Source organism: Rhincodon typus, chromosome 12 (assembly GCF_021869965.1).
Source record: "Rhincodon typus isolate 14 chromosome 12, sRhiTyp1.1, whole genome shotgun sequence".
Classification (NCBI taxonomy): Eukaryota; Metazoa; Chordata; class Chondrichthyes; order Orectolobiformes; family Rhincodontidae; genus Rhincodon; species Rhincodon typus.
Genome location: NC_063343.1, coordinates 23,618,940 through 23,636,942, shown reverse-complemented (window position 1 = coordinate 23,636,942; position 18,003 = coordinate 23,618,940). Strand labels below are relative to the sequence as shown.

The window sequence follows — 18,003 nt, the reverse complement described above, 5'->3', positions numbered from 1 at the left end:
GTTGGTATCGGTTAAAGGAAGGAATGGGCTCACCATTGATTCCCTAATGGGAGAATAATTTACCAAGCTGAACTAACAAAAGCATCATCACTCTTTGGGCAAGGTACTGGAATGCCACCAGCTCTATTGGTAGTGTATTCCAGCAAGAATTCACCTTTATTAAGAGGAGGCACCTCCTTTGAAAAAAATTGAGGGCATCAGTAAAATAAAAAGTTTTTTAATGAATTCTCCACAACATTAAAGATAGTGTGATTGAAATCCTCAAATTAACATTCATGGCACATGCAGTTTCAAAATTTGCTAGATAACAACATCCAATTTTCTGCGGTGGGAGAAGCACTTATTACAAGGTTCAATAGGATATTCAGGACTGTTTGGCAGCCACTGAAGTACAGTTCAAAAGGTTACAGACTGTTCAAAAGGTTACAGACTGTTCAAAAGGTTACATACAGCAGTATCTAAAAGCCAGTAAACATGTGAAGAAGATAGAGAGTAGACTCTGTGTGCTGATTCTTCAAATGAACAATGCAGGTTCTATGGAAGGGGCAGAGCTAAGTCCCAAGAGCAGTTTGATAACTGTTCTGTTAGGACTCAGACCACATTCTTGGAGTTATTAGGTAGCTAGGTGTTGTAGTAAGGTTTTGGAAAGGGGTTGTGCTGGCTCACGAGAAGCTGCATACAACTAAAAATCAACACAGCTGAGTATCGAAGTTGAAAAGCCACACGTAGTATTTAATACAATCAACTGAGCAAGATAGAGCTTGGGAAAATCTAGGGACAGATGTAGCCTGGTGAAGCTGGCTGTCAATGAAAAGCTGGAGTTGTACCTATGAATAAGTCCTAGCGCAATTTTCAGAGTTGAAAGAAGTTTGGACCCAGGAAAAGAACCAGAACGTAAACTGTCAGTAAGGTAGTCCATGACAGAATGGCTCTTGAGAGGCAGTTTCAAGGTCAAGTGAAGAATTATAATCCTTTGTGAAGTTTACTGAGATTTGATGACCCATCATGTGATTAAAGTCTGGGAAAGTCATTGAGAAATCCATGGGATCTGTCTGATCATATCCCTATTTGATGTGCATTGTTTTCTGTTCGATCACAACATATTACCCACATCTACTACTTGTTAGTTTGGGTCATAGAGTTATAGAGGTATGCAGCAATGAACCAGACCCTATGGTCAAACTTATTCATGCCGACCAGACATCCTTAATTAATATAATCCCATTTGCCAGCATTTGGCCCACAGCCGTCCAAACCCTTCCTATTCATAAACCCACTGGATGCCTTTTAAATGTTGTAATTGTACCAGACTCTACCACTTCCTCTGGCAGCTCATTCTATACATGCACCACCCTCTGCATGAAAAATTTGCCCCTTAAATCCCTTTTAAATCCTACCCCTCTCACCTTAAACTTGTGCCTTCTAGTTTTTGACTCCCCCACCCTGGGGAAAAGACCTCATCTATTTACCCTATCCATACTCCTCGTAATTTAATAAACTTCTATAAGGTCACTCCTCAACCTCTTATGCTCCAGGGAAAACAGGCCCAGTCTATTTAGCCACTCCCTGTAGCTCAAACCTTCCAACTTTAACAACATCCTTGTAAATCTTTTCTGAACTGTTTCAAGCTTCATAACATCCTTCCTATAGCATCGAGACAAAAATTGTACAGATTAATCCATTTGTGGCCTAACTAATGTGCTGTAGCACTGCAACATAACCTCCCAACTCCTATACATAATGCACTGACCTGTAAAGGCAAGCCTACCAAACACTATCTTCACTATCCTGTCTACCTGCAACTCTACTTTCAAGGAACTATGAACCTGCTCTCCAAGGTCCCTTTGTTCAGCAACACTCCCCAGGACCTTAGCATTAAATGTATAAGTCCTGCCTGATGAGCCTTTCCAAAATGCGGAACCTCACATTTATCTAAATTGAACTCCATCTGCCACTCCTCAACTGATTGGCCCATCTGATCAAGATCCCGTTGTACTCTAAGGTAACCTTCTTCACTGTCCACTTGATATAATAAATTGTAAAAGCATCATAAATTGTATTAATGTTTTGACTTGTACAGTATAGCATTATTGTTTGTTCAAACCTATGGAATCCAGTTGCTTTATTCTCTTAGTAAATCGTCTGATAACAACGTTTGCCTAAATTAAAAACAAACAACTACTCATTCCTATCCAGATCGTAACATAATTTGGTGGTTTTGTATGGGATCACAGCATAAACTTGGCAGTCAGGTTTGGGATCAGACCAATAGCAGTCACATTTCAAATCCAATCAAACTGGTCCAAGACTTTAAATCAATAAATAAGTACAGTAAGAAAAGCAAATATTGAAATATTAATAACGCAGTTAAGATAATATTCTTCAAGAAACAAGCTCAGGAGTAATGTGGTTCTATTAATGTTTCAGGAAATGCATAAGTAAAGGGATGTATTTGAAGACTATAAGAGATAGAACCACATTATTCAAGGGAGTGTAAAACACGGCACCAGTTAAATATTATTGGAGGGCAAAATAGGCAAAAATATTTTACAATCAACTTACATTCAAAGATTTTTTAATAAATAAAAGCAAATTTATAAAAGATGGTAATAGTAACGTCCAATTAGTTCAGTGGAATTGTTTGAGGGGGATATCTTAGATTTTCATCTTGCTGTTTGTGGATCCTTGCTGTGTAGAATTTGGCTACTGTTTTCTATGTTGTAACAGTGTTTACACTTCAAAAATACTTCATTAGCTGTATAGTGCTTTGGGGTGTTCTGAGGCTGTAAATGCAAATGCAATTTTTGTTTTTCTAAACCTATTTCACTTTAGTCAAATCTGGTTCAAGATTTTTTTACAAAAGGTATTTTTATAATTCTATATACTCCCTTTCTTTCAGACAGTTCCAGTCCACCAAACTCTATTGAGGATGGCTACTATGAAGATGCTGACAATAATTACCCACTTACCAGGATAATTGGAGAACATAAGCATTCATGTAGTTACATAATATTTCCTCCTTTTATTGCTTACTTTGAAAGGTTTCAATATAAGTAATTGTGTACAAGGTATGGCATGGCATGTTGTAATTCATATTTTAGGCTTTAGAAAGAACTCACAAATTAGGTTTTTGAAAATGGCAGATGGGAAAACATACCCTCATTGCTGACAGATCCAATTTCTTTGTAGATGGGGATAGGGGACTGGAGAGATATGATTCACTCAAGAATGAAGAACAAAATCATCAGGATTAAATTAAGTCAATAATTCAAACAAACCCTATTTTGTCTGTTGCAATGATATTAGCCTGCACTGCAGGAGTCATAAATTGTTGGAGCAGATTAAATGGTCTTGAGGGGTGCATGAGATCTATAAAACTGTCATGATCTGAAGCTTTTTACATCCCCTGCTCTTTAAACTTGATAAAAATGTAGATTGCAGTTATCAGTGACCATTTAAAATACACCTTTGCTGGACTGTTTTGATAATAGGCCATCTGCTTCAACTTGGAGAAAACTAATAGCATCTGGTGATAAAATTTCAAATAGAGTTCTTTGTTGGTATCTCTCCAAAGGATATTATTTCATTGTGATTCTTCGGCTGAGTTTCAAAAGTTACAACTATGTCACAAGCGGGTTATGAACATAACGATTTATTGAGAGTTTAATTTTCTTTAATAAGAAATTAACCATGAGAATTAAAAGCTTTTAATGTTTTATTTTTATGAATGGGAACCTTTTTCACTATTAAGTGTTTTAGAGTGAGAGGTCTTTTAGATTGTTTGAAGTATTTTTCATCTCCATGTGTCTCCTGAGGTCTGTCCAAAATAGATACTTGATGAGTGGCTATACAGTTGGCAGTGAATGTATGAATGGCCATAGAAGATGGGTAGCGGCCCTGAAGTGACATTGTGTTGACATGGACAGTAAGTGGTACTATGAGAGTTGGGGTGGGGGTTGAGGGTGTGTGAGCATTGAGAGCTGGATGGTCTTCCACACTGTTAAACACATGTTGAGGCCAAAGGTAAAGGACCAAAAATGCTAACTCTGAAGCTTCTGTTAACTCTGAATGGAATAGTGCAGGAAGCAAAATCAAAGAAAGAAATCCAAAGGCAGTAGTAAGTTAGATAATTGAAGTGAAAAGTACGTGGAGTTCAGGGTTGTAAACAGAATGGAAGTGTCTCACAAACCTCAAGCTATTTTTCTTCTAAAAAAAACAGAAAATGTTACAGAAACTTGGCATCTGTGGATAGAGAAACAGAGCTAACATTTTGAGTCCACTGGCTCTAGTTTGGAAATGTCAAATAATGTCTTTTTTTAACAAATTTTCTTGAACATCATTAATTTCGTGAGTTATTTTACTGAAGGTTAAAGATCTATAACACATCTATAACATATCTTCAATTCATTTTTGTGTTTCAAATTTCTGAATACTTTTGATTATTTTACAAAACCTTTTAAAGGAATGATCAGTGAAACCCATTTGTATTTGGATGAAGGTGATTTATCATTCTGAATGTCATCTGTGGAGTTTATAGAGTTTTCATAGTTTAAAATTCTTTAAGTAGGAAGCTCATGACTCACCACAAGCATAACTGTACCCTGCCATGCAAAGTCCCTCGATTTAATCCTAGATTTGAATGTCATTCAAACTCGAGAGCATTTAGTAGTGTTGCCAGTTCTCAGCTGGATTATAAAGCAGAACACTTGAAGATAATATTTTGTTCTGCCTATGGAATGAGAAGGCTCTGGCTGCACGATTACAGAGTAGTATTGATGATGGCAATGGAGAAATCAGCAGCAGAGGCTTTCATGCACACAATATGACATTTGGAAGGATGAGTAATTTCAATCTAAACTCATATCATGTTCGCTGACTGTTTTCTACAAGGTTTTCACAATATTATGAGATCTATTGCCTGGTGAGCATTACAAAATACACAGGATATGCCCCTCAGCTAATATTCAATTCAGCAAAATGAAGATTTTAAAACAACTGCAAATTACAAAAGATCTGAAATGAAAACAGGAAATGCTGGAAATACACAGCAGGATCATCATCATCCAATTACTGGAAAAGATGAATTAGCACTGTAGGTGTGGACACTGTGACCTTGAAGCATTTCCTTCTAGCAGCTATAGTCACATACTGTCACACAGCTCTGCTGGACCTTCTCCCACTCAGTGTAAGGAGGCTGCTTTATATAATCAATGAAGCAAGCACACAAACCCGGGATATTTTTCAGATAACAATCTTTGTTATTCTGGCACATTTTCTCTTCTCCACATATTATTGTAGAAGCTCAGTCCTGGCATCAAGCTGTGTTGGTACTGCTCACAGATCAGTCAGCACCTTGACCAGGTGAATGAGTGAAAGTGGGTAGTCTTCGTGTCCATTTTTGTCAGACACAATTTGATAATGAAAGATATTACAACCAGGCTTGGTGGTATTTTCAATTGATGTTCACAATTGCATATTTCCGTGCATCTGTTTTCTTAGCATCTTATATCAGCTTTTCTGACAAAGGCTTTCTAATCAATAGTTTCTTTTTCCTGATCTCAGTTACAAAATTGTTCCTTCAATTGAAAACAAGGAAGGAATTATGTTTATAAAATAAGCCAATATAATTAGGATGAACATTTCTTTCACTTAAAGTTAAATATGAATTCTGTTCCATTTGATTCAGTCCTATGTTAAATGAGCAAAGAAAATAGAATGCTGATGCATTGTACAGAATTATCATATAATGAGTTAGTTTGGCAGGGGGCTTAAATCTAGCAGGGAGAAAAAGAAGAATGAAAGACTAGATATACTGAGGTTATTAAAAATGTAGAGTACTTAGAACTATGACGTGACAAATATACTAGAACTGATTGTAGCGCTTTGTTGAAAATATATTAATTGCTTCACATAGACAATGACTCGGATGTAATGAGCAGCGCATATGAATCATATGATGAAGAGGAGGAAGATGGGAAAGGTCAACGGTTGACCCATCAGTGGCCATCAGAGGAAGCCTCCATGGACTTGGTGAAAGATTGCAAAATCTGTGCCTTTCTACTGAAGAAGAAGCGCTTTGGGCAGTGGGCCAAGCAGCTCTGTGTCATTAAGGAAAACAGACTTCTGGTAAATTGATTGTTAAACTTTAAACTTGGAAGGGCTTACTTTTGAAGCACATCAGAATTTTAACCAATTAGCGGACAGATCCCTGTGAAAAGGTTTTGGAATCATGTCAAAATAGCCCTGTGCCTTTTTTGAAAAAAATCTAAATGCAGCTTTAAGTGGAAGCTATACTTTTTAGGGAATATATGATTACCTTGAGGTGTATCACTTCTTGTGAATGGACACTTTGCACTGTTAAACTTAAAGCCTAATATCCCTCATCTATTTAAAAACATCTATTTTCAAATTAAATCAATGCATGAACCATCAACTATCAAGAATTCATTGTTTTAAAACATGCATTTTCTGAACATGTGAATTTGTTAGCATAAACTAGTAACCAGTTATGATGCAACTATAATAACAGGCTGGAATTTTATGGAGTCAGTGCGATTCCGTGGAAGTGTGAAAATGGCAGTCAGAATCTAATTCCAGGATCTCTAACCACATTCCTGGAAATTCTGATTTTTACTGTATCATTTAAGTATGTAGGCTGGTTCAGGTAGCATGTCTGCATTCCTGGTTCCCAACTGCACTAGCACCATTGCAGAGATAGGCATTGTCTAGTTGTCAGCAATGTTCATGGAGTTGGACCAAACTTTTAAAGAACTTGAGGTTCACAGCACCTCAGAGGTGCCAGGATCTGTATTCTGAAATGATGGAAACTTCTGAAAGGTAAGCTTAATATATCTTCCCCGTGCCTTTCTGTATAAAACTATGCCACAGCATCCAGCAACCATGATCCTTCATACCCTGTACATTAAGCAATAGACTAAAATGCCTGTTCAGCTACTTTTTATAACTAATGAACCCTATAGTGACAGTAGGATTTGTTCTAAAAGCTTTTAAACATGTCATTCATTCATTCACAACCTTTCACTGCCTTAGGAAAAATCTTTTCATTACAAGATAATAAACTTATCAGTCATCCAAGCCCTTTAAAGGACTAACAGCAGAAACTCTGTTAGGAGTACATTGAGGCTTGGCTAAGAGCCTACGCATATACTAAACTATTGGAACAGCTCAGCCTAAGAGAAAACATTGCTTGATTGACAGCTCTCACTGTGATCTCTTCTATCAATTGCACAATGTTCACTTACCCAAGATAAATTAGGTGCAAGTGCTTGCAATTTCTGCAATTGATATTTGATACTTTAAAGAATGTGTCTGATTGACATCCTTAAAGCAGCTTTTTTAAGAAATTAGAAAAGTATAAACTATTTTGAAGAAAGCATTTTAAACATATCCTTTTGCCAATGTAGGAATCATTGGTACAATACAATGGGCATATCAACATGGAAGTGCATAGCTTGGCTTGGACGGTATGAGAGACCGTGGCAGAGCATGGGTTGGTATGGATGGTGCATGGGATTGCTTGGGGTGTGAAGGGTGAGGTCAGGTGGGCCTTACTGTTTTTATTATAACTGGGATGAAGTCCCACAGCACTGAAGTCAGGCTTTTAAACAGTCTGCCCTCAGTACCCAGCAGCCCTTGTGGCTACCTCTGAAATCCTTCCGGGGTCATCTGGCCTGATGGCAGCTTGCACATCTCAGGGATTTTCCCAAGTCCCACTACCTTCCTTGAAGATGAAAATCCAGCTCAATCAATCAGTTGACATGCCTACAGGGAAACACATGGTTATGCTGAAAAGGAAATACTGATGAGGCATTGTGCGCTGGGCAGTGTTTGAGGCTATCTGGTACAGGCTATAGCTTGTTCTGTATGCAGATTGCCCCTTGAGCTATACATGGATGCAAGTCTTTTTCTAACAAGCCTTATTCTAACAATATAACATATAAAGTGTAGAGTAAAACTCTCTTGGCTCTGTTGCAAAACATTTTCCTTAACCTGTTTCAGAGGTGTATGTATCCCTTACTACTCTTCATAGTGATACTTCTGTTTCCTACATTATTCTGTGGCCTTTCTGTCTTAATTCTGTTCTTTGCCAATTAAGGCAAAATTGTGTTAATTTTTATAAAGAAGATATAAGTTTGCCAAAATTAAACTTTAATGTACCTAATTTTCTTTTGACGACAATTAAGAATATATTTTTCTAAATGCAATAAAAACCTCGGCTTTACTTATGTGCCCAAACACTTCTTCAATGAGCTTTCAATATATATACCTGCATCACATAATGTAAAATCAGAATGCAGGTGTGTTGGAATGCAGAATGGACAAGAATCCTATGAATGTAGATGTATTTCTAACTTTGAGTAGTCCATTGTGCTTATCTTACTAAGGGACAGATTTGGAAGATCTATTGTTAGTAAACCCTTAATGAACAAATTTCAACCGCATATATCCATTTTAAAAAGACCCAGTAAGCGCATGCCTGTGGAACACATGCAGTGTTGACAACATATTCAAGCCTTTCATTTGTGACAGTTTAGCTAATATGGTGTAGCGCTCCAAGGGGAAAATGGAACAGAAAATGACCAAAAATGTAAGCCAATCAAGTTTTCAGTCTCAACAATTTGAAGCAGTGCAAACTGTTAAAAAAATGAATTCATTTCATAATTTGACACTGATCAGAGCATGCTTCTATAGGCAAATGATATTTTCCTTAACATTAGTTGATACAGCAAAAAATAATGTTTAAATTCATTCAGTTTACAAACCTAAGACAGTTTTGAAATTTTAGTTTATAATTTTTCACTAGTTTATATTCCATTCTGGCACTATAGCATGATTTATGCACTTAGTGAACAATGCTGTATTTAGTCTGTAGTCCTGGCTTCTGTTGAAATGACATGACACAGTATGAGGTATTTGTGCTGTTATACTCTTAATTACAGTTTTAACACAGCTCTTTATTTCAGCAGATTGCTTTAATTACAATCGATAAAGCAATCAGTCAGAAAACATGCAGAAGCCTCAGTTGCCTTTTGAGAACATTTACAAAGTGATTATATACTTAGAAAAGTATGTATATTTGGTATCTCCAATGATGACGATCACGATGATTTCAGTTTTTGATCTAATGCTAAAAATTACATTTGTATCACGTGGACTATTGATAATAAGTCAGCCAGTTTGAGATACAAATAGGTTGGCCACTGATTCAATCCAGAGCATATTAATGAGAGTCTGATGTTCATTGGGTGTTGAAAAATTGTTTCGATGAAAGTCTGTTACTGGCAAGTTTGCTTCAGCTTTATTTTCATAATTCCTGATTGAGACCAACAATGAGCTGCCAGAATGAGTTAGACATGTTTAATAATTACAAGCGTACTAGATAATCAACACAAACTGAATCGAGGCATACGGTCAGATTTTCATAGATGCAGCCTAACTCTGAAGGCCTTTAAAAATATTCGGCAGCACCTGGATGTGGAAGATCTGCCTCATTTCTAACAGATCCTATTTTTCCCAAAAAGGAATGGGGATGATTGTGAATCCCACAGGCAGGAATGAGAATTCCAGAAATCTATTCTAAATTAGTGCTGTGTTGATATGAACTACATTTCCCCTATTCTAAGGGCCTTAGCTTTCAGTATGGGTGTCATCAATTTATGGAGGGGGTGTAAACACTTATGAAAAGCAGATGAAGTATGTTTTATTGTCATGATCTGAAGTGATCTTATTCCCTAGCACTTTAAAAATGAAAAACTAGACTGCAGTAAAAAGTAGACACTGGCTCCTGAAGCTGTGCATTCCTGAGTTTCAGTGGACTTTATTGCTGTGTTTTCCAAAGGGCTGCTATTGCAGCTGAGCCCATTCTGAATACTTGTCTGAGTTTTAAACCCACTTATCTGAGCTAGGCAGCTGGAGATGCATTTTGATTGACCCTTTTAAAAAAACTATTGAAGAATTAGTTGTGTTTGAAATGGTCAACAAAGAGAAATTTGTTGTTTGTTTTTACAGTAGATTGAGCACTTGTTAGGATTTAAATCCTTTAAATTGGGTTCATGAATGTGTTCTTTTTCCTCCAAATCAAGTGTGTGTGATCATTCTCTTAGATTGTTAGGAATTTAATTGTTTTTTTCATCTTCATATGGCTTTTGAAGCTTGCTTGTGGTTAATACAAAGCTATGGATGTGGCCTGAAAGGTTTGAGGGGGCATGATGGTGGCTTTGTGTTATGGGGAGTGGGTGCATGTAAGTGATGGAAGGTGGGTAGATAGCCTATCAGCCTTTTAAACAAATTGGTGAAAGCATTAAAAGATTGAGACAAATCTTTAACCAAACCACGTTGCCAATCATCTACTTCCATGGATGTCATTAGACAGCTTCTGGAGGTGATGGGACCAAACCGGCTATGCTTCAATCCCTGGAGTCAAAAAGGAATGCAACAGGAGCTTGTTTCCATAGAGATGGGTCTGCCAAGTCAGGAGATTTCCTGCCTCAAGTTTCCCATCTCGCTGGTGAAAATCTGCCTCATACTTTTCAATGAGTTTTAGCTTAAAGGAAGTGATTGAGAAAAACTAAACTAAGACAAAGAATTGCAGATGTTGGAGATCTGATAAAACAAAATTGGAAATTTCTGGAGAAACCCATCTGGCCTGGCAGCATCTGTGGAGAAAGAAAGAGAGTTAACATTTTGAGTGCAGTGACCCTTCTTCAGAACTCAAGAAAGCGTCATTTACCTGAAGGGTCCAACCAGTCCATGCAGACCATAATCCCAAACTAAACTAGTCCTGCCTGCCTGCACTTGTCCCATATCTGTCTGAACCTTTCTTATTCATGTACTTATCCAAATATTTTTTAAACATTGTAACTATACCTGCATTCATCACATCCTCTGGAATCTCATTCCACACACGACCCACTGTCCGTGTAAAAAAAGTTACCCCTCATATCCTTTTTAAATCTTCTCTTCTCACCTTAAAAATATCCCCCCTTGTCTTGAAATCCCTCACCGTAGGGAAAAGATACCTGCCATTCACCTTATCTACACCCCTCATGATTTTAAAAACCTCCATAAGGTCACCCCAAACCTCCTACACTCCAACGAAAAAAGTCCAAGTCTATCCAGCCTCTACCTATAACTCAAACCTTTCATTCCTGGCAACATCCTGGTAAATATTTTTTTTGAACCATCTCCAACTTAATTAAATCCTTCCTAAAACAGGGCAACGCGAACTGTCCTTAATGAGGAATAAGCTGTGGCTTTATATTGGACTTTTCTTGCAAATAAATGCAAAATGAATGTGTATTTCTCTTTTCTTAGTGTTACAAGAGCTCCAAAGACCATCAGCCTCACATGGAACTACCACTCAATGTGTGCAATGTTATTTATGTGCCTAAAGACGGTCGGCGCAAAAAACATGAACTAAGGTTCTCCCAACCAGGAACAGAGGCACTGGTATTAGCTGTACAAAGCAAAGAGCAAGCAGAAGAATGGTTAAAGGTGCTGGTAATAATTTATAGTAAATGCATTACAATCATGAATACCAAGATTTTAATAGTACACCATTGTGCAAAATATTCCCGCATGTTTTGTAAATTTTGCATGTTGAAACAATATCTTTCTGGCTCAGAGGAGTATGTCAAAACTGCTGTTATATTTCTGGTTATGATAAGCTAGCAGAACGTCTGTAGGAGACTCGAATACAAGGTTGTATCCAGCTGCTTTGTTCAATGTTTAAGAGCCACAGATGTTTCATTTGAGAGTGAAGAACTAAAGCAATTTATTAGCCAAAGAAAAGGGATTGTAGCACTCATCCCATTATCCCCATTGCTTCCTTCAACACTGCAGATCACTCCACTGGAATAAATCTCAATTGCTTACACTTTATAGTGCTGACGTTTCAACTAATTTCAAATGTTCAAAGTTTCAATTTGATCAGTCATAAAAAATGAAGGTATGTACAATGATGCACCGCTAGTGTCAGAAGGAAATTTACAAAATCCAAATCTCTCCAGAATTAGCCATGTCCCTAAGCTGACTTTACCAGTTCAGTTGCACCGCTTGCAATGTGAAAAATTGTCTGGTTATAGTTTGTTTATAAAAAGCAGAACAAATCTAACCCAACCACTTATCACCCGATCAGTGACTCTCCATGATCAGTAAAGTGAAGGAAGGAATCGTTGACAGTGCTAACAAGTGTCACTTCCTCAAGAATAACCTGCTCACGGATGCTCAGTTTGAGTTCTGCCGGGATCACCTCATTTCTGACCACATTACAGCCTTGGTCCAAACATGGATTAAAAAGCTGAATTCCGGAGGTGAAGTGACAGTAACTGCCCTTGACGTCAAGGCTGCATTGACCGGGTGTATGTCAATGAACTCTAGCGAAACTAGAGGTGATGGGAATCAGATGGAAGGAATCTTTCCACTGGTTGGACTCGTACCTGGCAAATGGGAAGATGGTTATTGCAAGTCAATCACCTCAGCCCCAGGACATTATTAACAGGAGTTCCTCAGGGGAGTGTGTTAGGCTTCACCATCTTATCTGTTTCATCTCCATCATAAAATCAGAACTTCTTTTTTCATGATTGATCAATGTTAAGCATCATTCATGACCCTTAGATACTGAAGCTGTTCAGGTCCAAATGTAGCAAGGCTTGAACAATATCCAGGCTTGGGCTGACAAGTGGGAAGTATCAAGCAACTGCCTGGCAATTGCCATCTCAAATAAGAGAGAATCTAACCATCTTCCGTTGTCATTCAATGGCATTATCATTTTTGGAACCCACATGGTCAACATCCTGGTGGTCACCATTGATCAGAAATTGAACTGAACTGACCATATAAACACAAGAGCAGGCCAGAGGCCAGGAATTGTGTGGTGAGTAATTCACCTTCTGTCTCCCCAGGGCCTGTCCACCATGTACAAGATGAAAGTCAGAAGTGCAATGGAATAATATCCCCTTGTCTGGATGACTGCAGTTCCAACAAAACACAAAATTCTTGACACTATCCAAGACTAAACAGCCTACCCACCACCTTCAACATTCACCCCCTTCACCACTAAAACATTCTGGTAACATTGTGTATCATCTACAAGATGCTTTGTACCAACTCATCCTGACTTCCTTAATCTTACAAGACCTAGATACCTAGATTACAAGAGCAGCGATGCATAGGAATACTACCATCTACAACTTTCCCTCCAAGTTTCACATCACCGTGAACTGGAACTTTTTCACCATTGCTTCTCTATCACTGGGTCAAAATCCTAGAACTCCCTTCCAAGCAGCTCTGCGAGGGAAGCTACACAACAAATATTCTGGTGATTCAAGAAGGTAGCTCACCATATCCTTCTCCAGGCCGTGAGAGTCTGGTCTAGTCAGCATCACTTACAGCCCATGAACAAACAAAGAGAAAATACTTTAAACAGGAGGTAGTGGAGTATTAAGGAAACAAGTTAACCATACGTCCACAAACATCAGACATTCCATCTGTTGGAGTTTATTTAATATTGCCCATTCATCCTAACTGTACAATGTTATCAATCCTTACATAAAAATTTGAGATAAAGAAAGAGAGTTAGAACAGAATGGGTAACAATAGTTAAATATATTTGAAAAATCAGATTTTGAATGAACTACCAATCACACGTTCCCAACACCAAGACAACTTATTTGCACTACTGTAATGCCACCTGACTTTGCCACAGTCTCTGCCTCTTTGCCAACATTACTACTGCCTCCATCCTCAGTCATGTCTTTATTAACTCTAGACCTAATTATTTCAGTGTATGCATGGCTGACGTGCCATGTTATATTGCATTTAATGTTATCCTAAAACTTTTCATCTATGTCTTAACTTGCACCAAGTCCCATTCACCATCACCCCTCTGCTGTCTGACCTACATTGGCTTTATTGAGTAATAATGTCAACTTTAAATGTCGCATCCTCGTTTTGAATCCCTTCCTCGGCTTCATTGCTGCTTATCTCATCAAGCTTCTCCAGCCCCATGATCGTCAGAAAATCTTGTATTCATCTAATTCTGATCTCTTGATTATCAGAATCTTAATTATCCCTTATTGGTGGCTGCACCTTCAGTTGCCCCAAAGTTGGGAATTCCCTCTTCACATCTCTCTGCTTGTCAGTTTCAAATTTCTTTCTTCAAGATGCTCCCTAAATCCTAGCTCTTTGATCAAGCTTTTTGGCACTTGACTTAATATTTCAAGTGGTTCATTATCATTGTAGTTTAAAATGCTCCTGTGAATCATCATAGGATGTTTCATTGTATTAAAGGCCTCTAGACAAAATATAAGTTGTTAGAGACAAAGAAACTGCAGATGCTGGAACCCAAGGTAGACAGACAGGAGGCTGGAAGAACACAGCAGGCCAGGCAGCATCTGGAGGAACGGAGCAGTCAATGTTTCGAGTAATACTAAGTTGTTATCTATTAGCATAGTGAAGGGTGTTAGAGATCACTCAGTGAGTCTATGCTGCTGTGGCAAAACATACTTCTACATGCCTGTTGTAGTCTGTAGTTATGGAAAGTGAGACTTCAACTTGCTGTTCATTGTATTGGCTGGCCAGGAATTTCTCCTACTCTTATCACCTATCATTGGCATGCATTAGAAGGATTTACAAGGTGATACTCAACCTAGTTTGCTGCACCATGGAATTAACCTTCCTTGGCCATCAGGCCTTAGGGTAGCACTTCTGGGTCAGAGGCACCCATGGTGCTATAAGACTTTTGTATTACAGTAATAATATACTCTTATTCAAACAGGTGTCAAGCACATCATCTGAAAAAAAATCTAATGTATATTGAAATTGCTCTCTAAGGACATATTCATTACTTAAGTAACAAGACTGGCTACTTGTTTAGAACATGAAGGAAGGGGTCTTTTCTAATAAAATAAATCATAGTATTGCGTAACAAGATATTATTTGTGACATCTTAATTCCAGGATTTCAAATTAAAGTAAATCATCTTGTAAATATAAATAGAAGATTGATTCTGTTACCCTGTAGCTGCAGTATTTTATGCCGTAACCTAAGGGAGTCTTTTGAAGAAATCATATTCCTTTAATTGAAACTATAGACAGCAAACTAATTCTAATTCAAATAAATTCTCCACATGACTCTTCTTTGATGACTAAGAGTATAAGCACTGCCTAATGGTATTAGCAATTACAATAAAGGAAATAAAAGAAAAGGGTCAAAAGAATAACCATGTAACTTGCGCGTGCGTGTGCACTGCCACATTTGAACTAAATCTCTCAGAATTTCCATGGATCATCTTCAGAATGCTGAAGCAAGTTAAAGGATTGTATGCATTAGATTTTGTTTATGTCAGTCTTGAATTATCGCTTAGGGAAGCTGAGAAAGAAAATAGATACCCTTCTGGAGTGAATTTTGTTTTTATTGGTGTGGATCATAATCCTAACTACTTTTGTCTGATATCTGATCCTTTTGAATTTTCCATTCCGTTTTCCTGCTGATCGTTCACAGTTTCTCAGAGGGAATCAGAGTATTGGATTATTTCAGTCATGAAAACCTTATCTCCTCATCAAGATAGTTTGATCCCACACTAGGCCTATATACTTGACTGTGAAATTGTACTGCAGTTTCCTTGCATTGTTTCACACATGGATTTCAGTGTTAAATCTTTTGAGAAATGCTTAAAGCGGAACGACAAGTCCAGACATAACCTCAGCTGATCTGACCATAGACAGTCTATTGACCTGGGTCACCAAAAGAAAAGTGAATGAAAACGCCATCTTGACTGTTACATAAATCCACAACTTGTGCAAATATGGTTTGAATATAAGTCAAAAACATATAGCTCTCTAAACTCTGTCGAATGCATAGTTCCATCGCCTCACCACCAAAATGCTAACTTCTTAATAGTATACCCACTAACTTCTCCCTAATCCAGAAGTTTGATACTTTGACCCCTTTTGCAGTTTATTTGCTCTTTCCTCTCTACATTCTCAAAGTTCTGTTCTAAGCTTTACTTTGTACACCAAATTGGCCCTCACTACTTTCAGTTAATATACCGTCCTAATTTAAACAGCAAGAGAGATTGATTTTATGCTATATTTACTTCCAGTAAGTGCCTCAACTTCAGTGACAGTACTTTGAGAGAAACTTTTGTTTGATTTCAGTGGAAGTTAAATGCGTGTGAGATGTAAAACGGACTGCTGATTTTCCATGTTTCATGTGTTTTGCTTTTATTTCTCTAGATAATTAGGGAAATATGCAGTCAGTGCAGTGGACCTGAGGGATCAACATCACCACTTCTACCAAAATTAGAATTGGAAAAGGTAAACGCATGATAGATTTGAATTTAAATTAACTTTTTTATGCCTAATGATACACAATTAAAGTTCAGATCTACTTCACTCTGAAAATATTAGTTAAAAGTAGACTGGAATATGTTGATGATAGAAGTAGCAGAAGAAGCACACAACTTTGCTGCAAAGGTTGCTTACGTTGCTTCACAATTTGTAAAGCATTTCTTGGGCAGTTGCTTCAAACTCTGCTGCTTCGGGGATTCTTATTGCCATTGCCTGAAACGTAACTGCCATCCAGAAATGCCTATCTGGTCATTGTCAGAAATCAGATGACACCAGGTTATGGTCCAACAGGTTTATTTAAAATAACAAGCTTTCAGAGTGCTGCTCCTTCATCAGGTGAAGATCTCCACATCACATCTGCCCATTGGAGGGTCTGGACTAATAAAGTGCCCAAATGAGTCTGTATGGATGCATCATGTGGTATAAAACATTCTGGAATATCCATCTTGCATTTGATGTGCATTAAGATATGTTATTTCAGTCATGTTTGAGGGATAAAAACGTCAACTATTATTATTGCTCTTGATTTGTTTTCCAAACACTCCTGTTGGAAAGTACATGTGTGAGGAATTAAGCTAAGGGTAGAGTCAGGCTTGTTTTGTTTTGTGCCGCAGTGGTAGCATCCCTACCTCTGAGCTAGAGGGTCTGGGTTCAAGTCCAACCTTCTCCAGCAGTGTGTAATAACATCTCTGAACAGTTTGATTAGAAAATATATGCAGCATTAACCACATATTCTGGTTAAAATAGCAAGTCAGGGTTGCTTTTGTTTTTGAGGGGTCTTGTGGTACAGTGGTAGTGTCCCTACCTCTGGGCCAGAAGGCCTGAGTTCAAGTCCCACCTGCTTGAAATGTGGATAATAACATCTCTGAATGGGTTAATTTAGGAAAAACACAGTCAGGCTTGGTTTTCCTGATCCAGCTCAATTTTTATTGAGCCCCTCCCTCCCTCTCTCCCTACCTTGCTTCACTTTTGGTGGTCTGTGTTCCCCTTTGCATATAATTTGATTAATTGGAAACACAGATGATTTATTGGTGGTGGATAATAGGTGAAAAGTACTACGGGTGGTTTGGTGGTTGAAAGAAAGCTGTTTGGGTGTGTGTGATAACACTTCTGGACATAAGAAAAACAAAGAAAAGTCAGGCTTGGCTTTATGTTTGAATTGCTACTGATACTGTGTTAGATGCAGATCTTATGTAGATAAGAGCCAAATGGACAAAATATTCGAGAGCTACTGGTGGCAGTGAATCCGTTGCAACAGTGTAATTTGTCATCTTCATAGAACAAGGGAAGAATAAAGAGGATAGAAAACAAAAACTCTTGGGTATATTCCTCTCATTCCATGTATTGGCAGAAATCAGAGAATAGATCATTTTCTCAACTTCTTTAATTGGAAAACCACACCAGCACATATGGAACACAATGAGTGAAGATGGAAGAAATACTTAATTTGTTTAGGGAAAATATATTTAACTAATAATGATGACCACAGAAAACTAAAACAATTGGAACATCTGAAAATAGTCCAATATGTTGCTTTCTTATTCTTACTAATGAATAGAAAGAGCATCTATTCACATTTATCTGGTCTTGGTTAATTTTATTTTGACAATGAATTTACTGCATCAACAGTTAC

General features: G+C 37.7%; 1 protein-coding gene across 1 annotated transcript in view; it reads left to right on the top strand.

The window, feature by feature from the left end:
• afap1l1a (actin filament associated protein 1-like 1a) overlaps positions 1 to 18,003 on the top strand; it is a 99,464-nt gene that overhangs the window by 36,279 nt on the left and 45,182 nt on the right. Inside the window, exons 6-9 of the mRNA XM_048603572.1 lie at positions 2,900 to 2,998; positions 5,915 to 6,126; positions 11,335 to 11,514; positions 16,257 to 16,337. Coding sequence (XP_048459529.1) covers positions 2,900 to 2,998; positions 5,915 to 6,126; positions 11,335 to 11,514; positions 16,257 to 16,337 — 572 coding nt within the window. The remainder of the gene's footprint in view (positions 1 to 2,899; positions 2,999 to 5,914; positions 6,127 to 11,334; positions 11,515 to 16,256; positions 16,338 to 18,003) is intronic.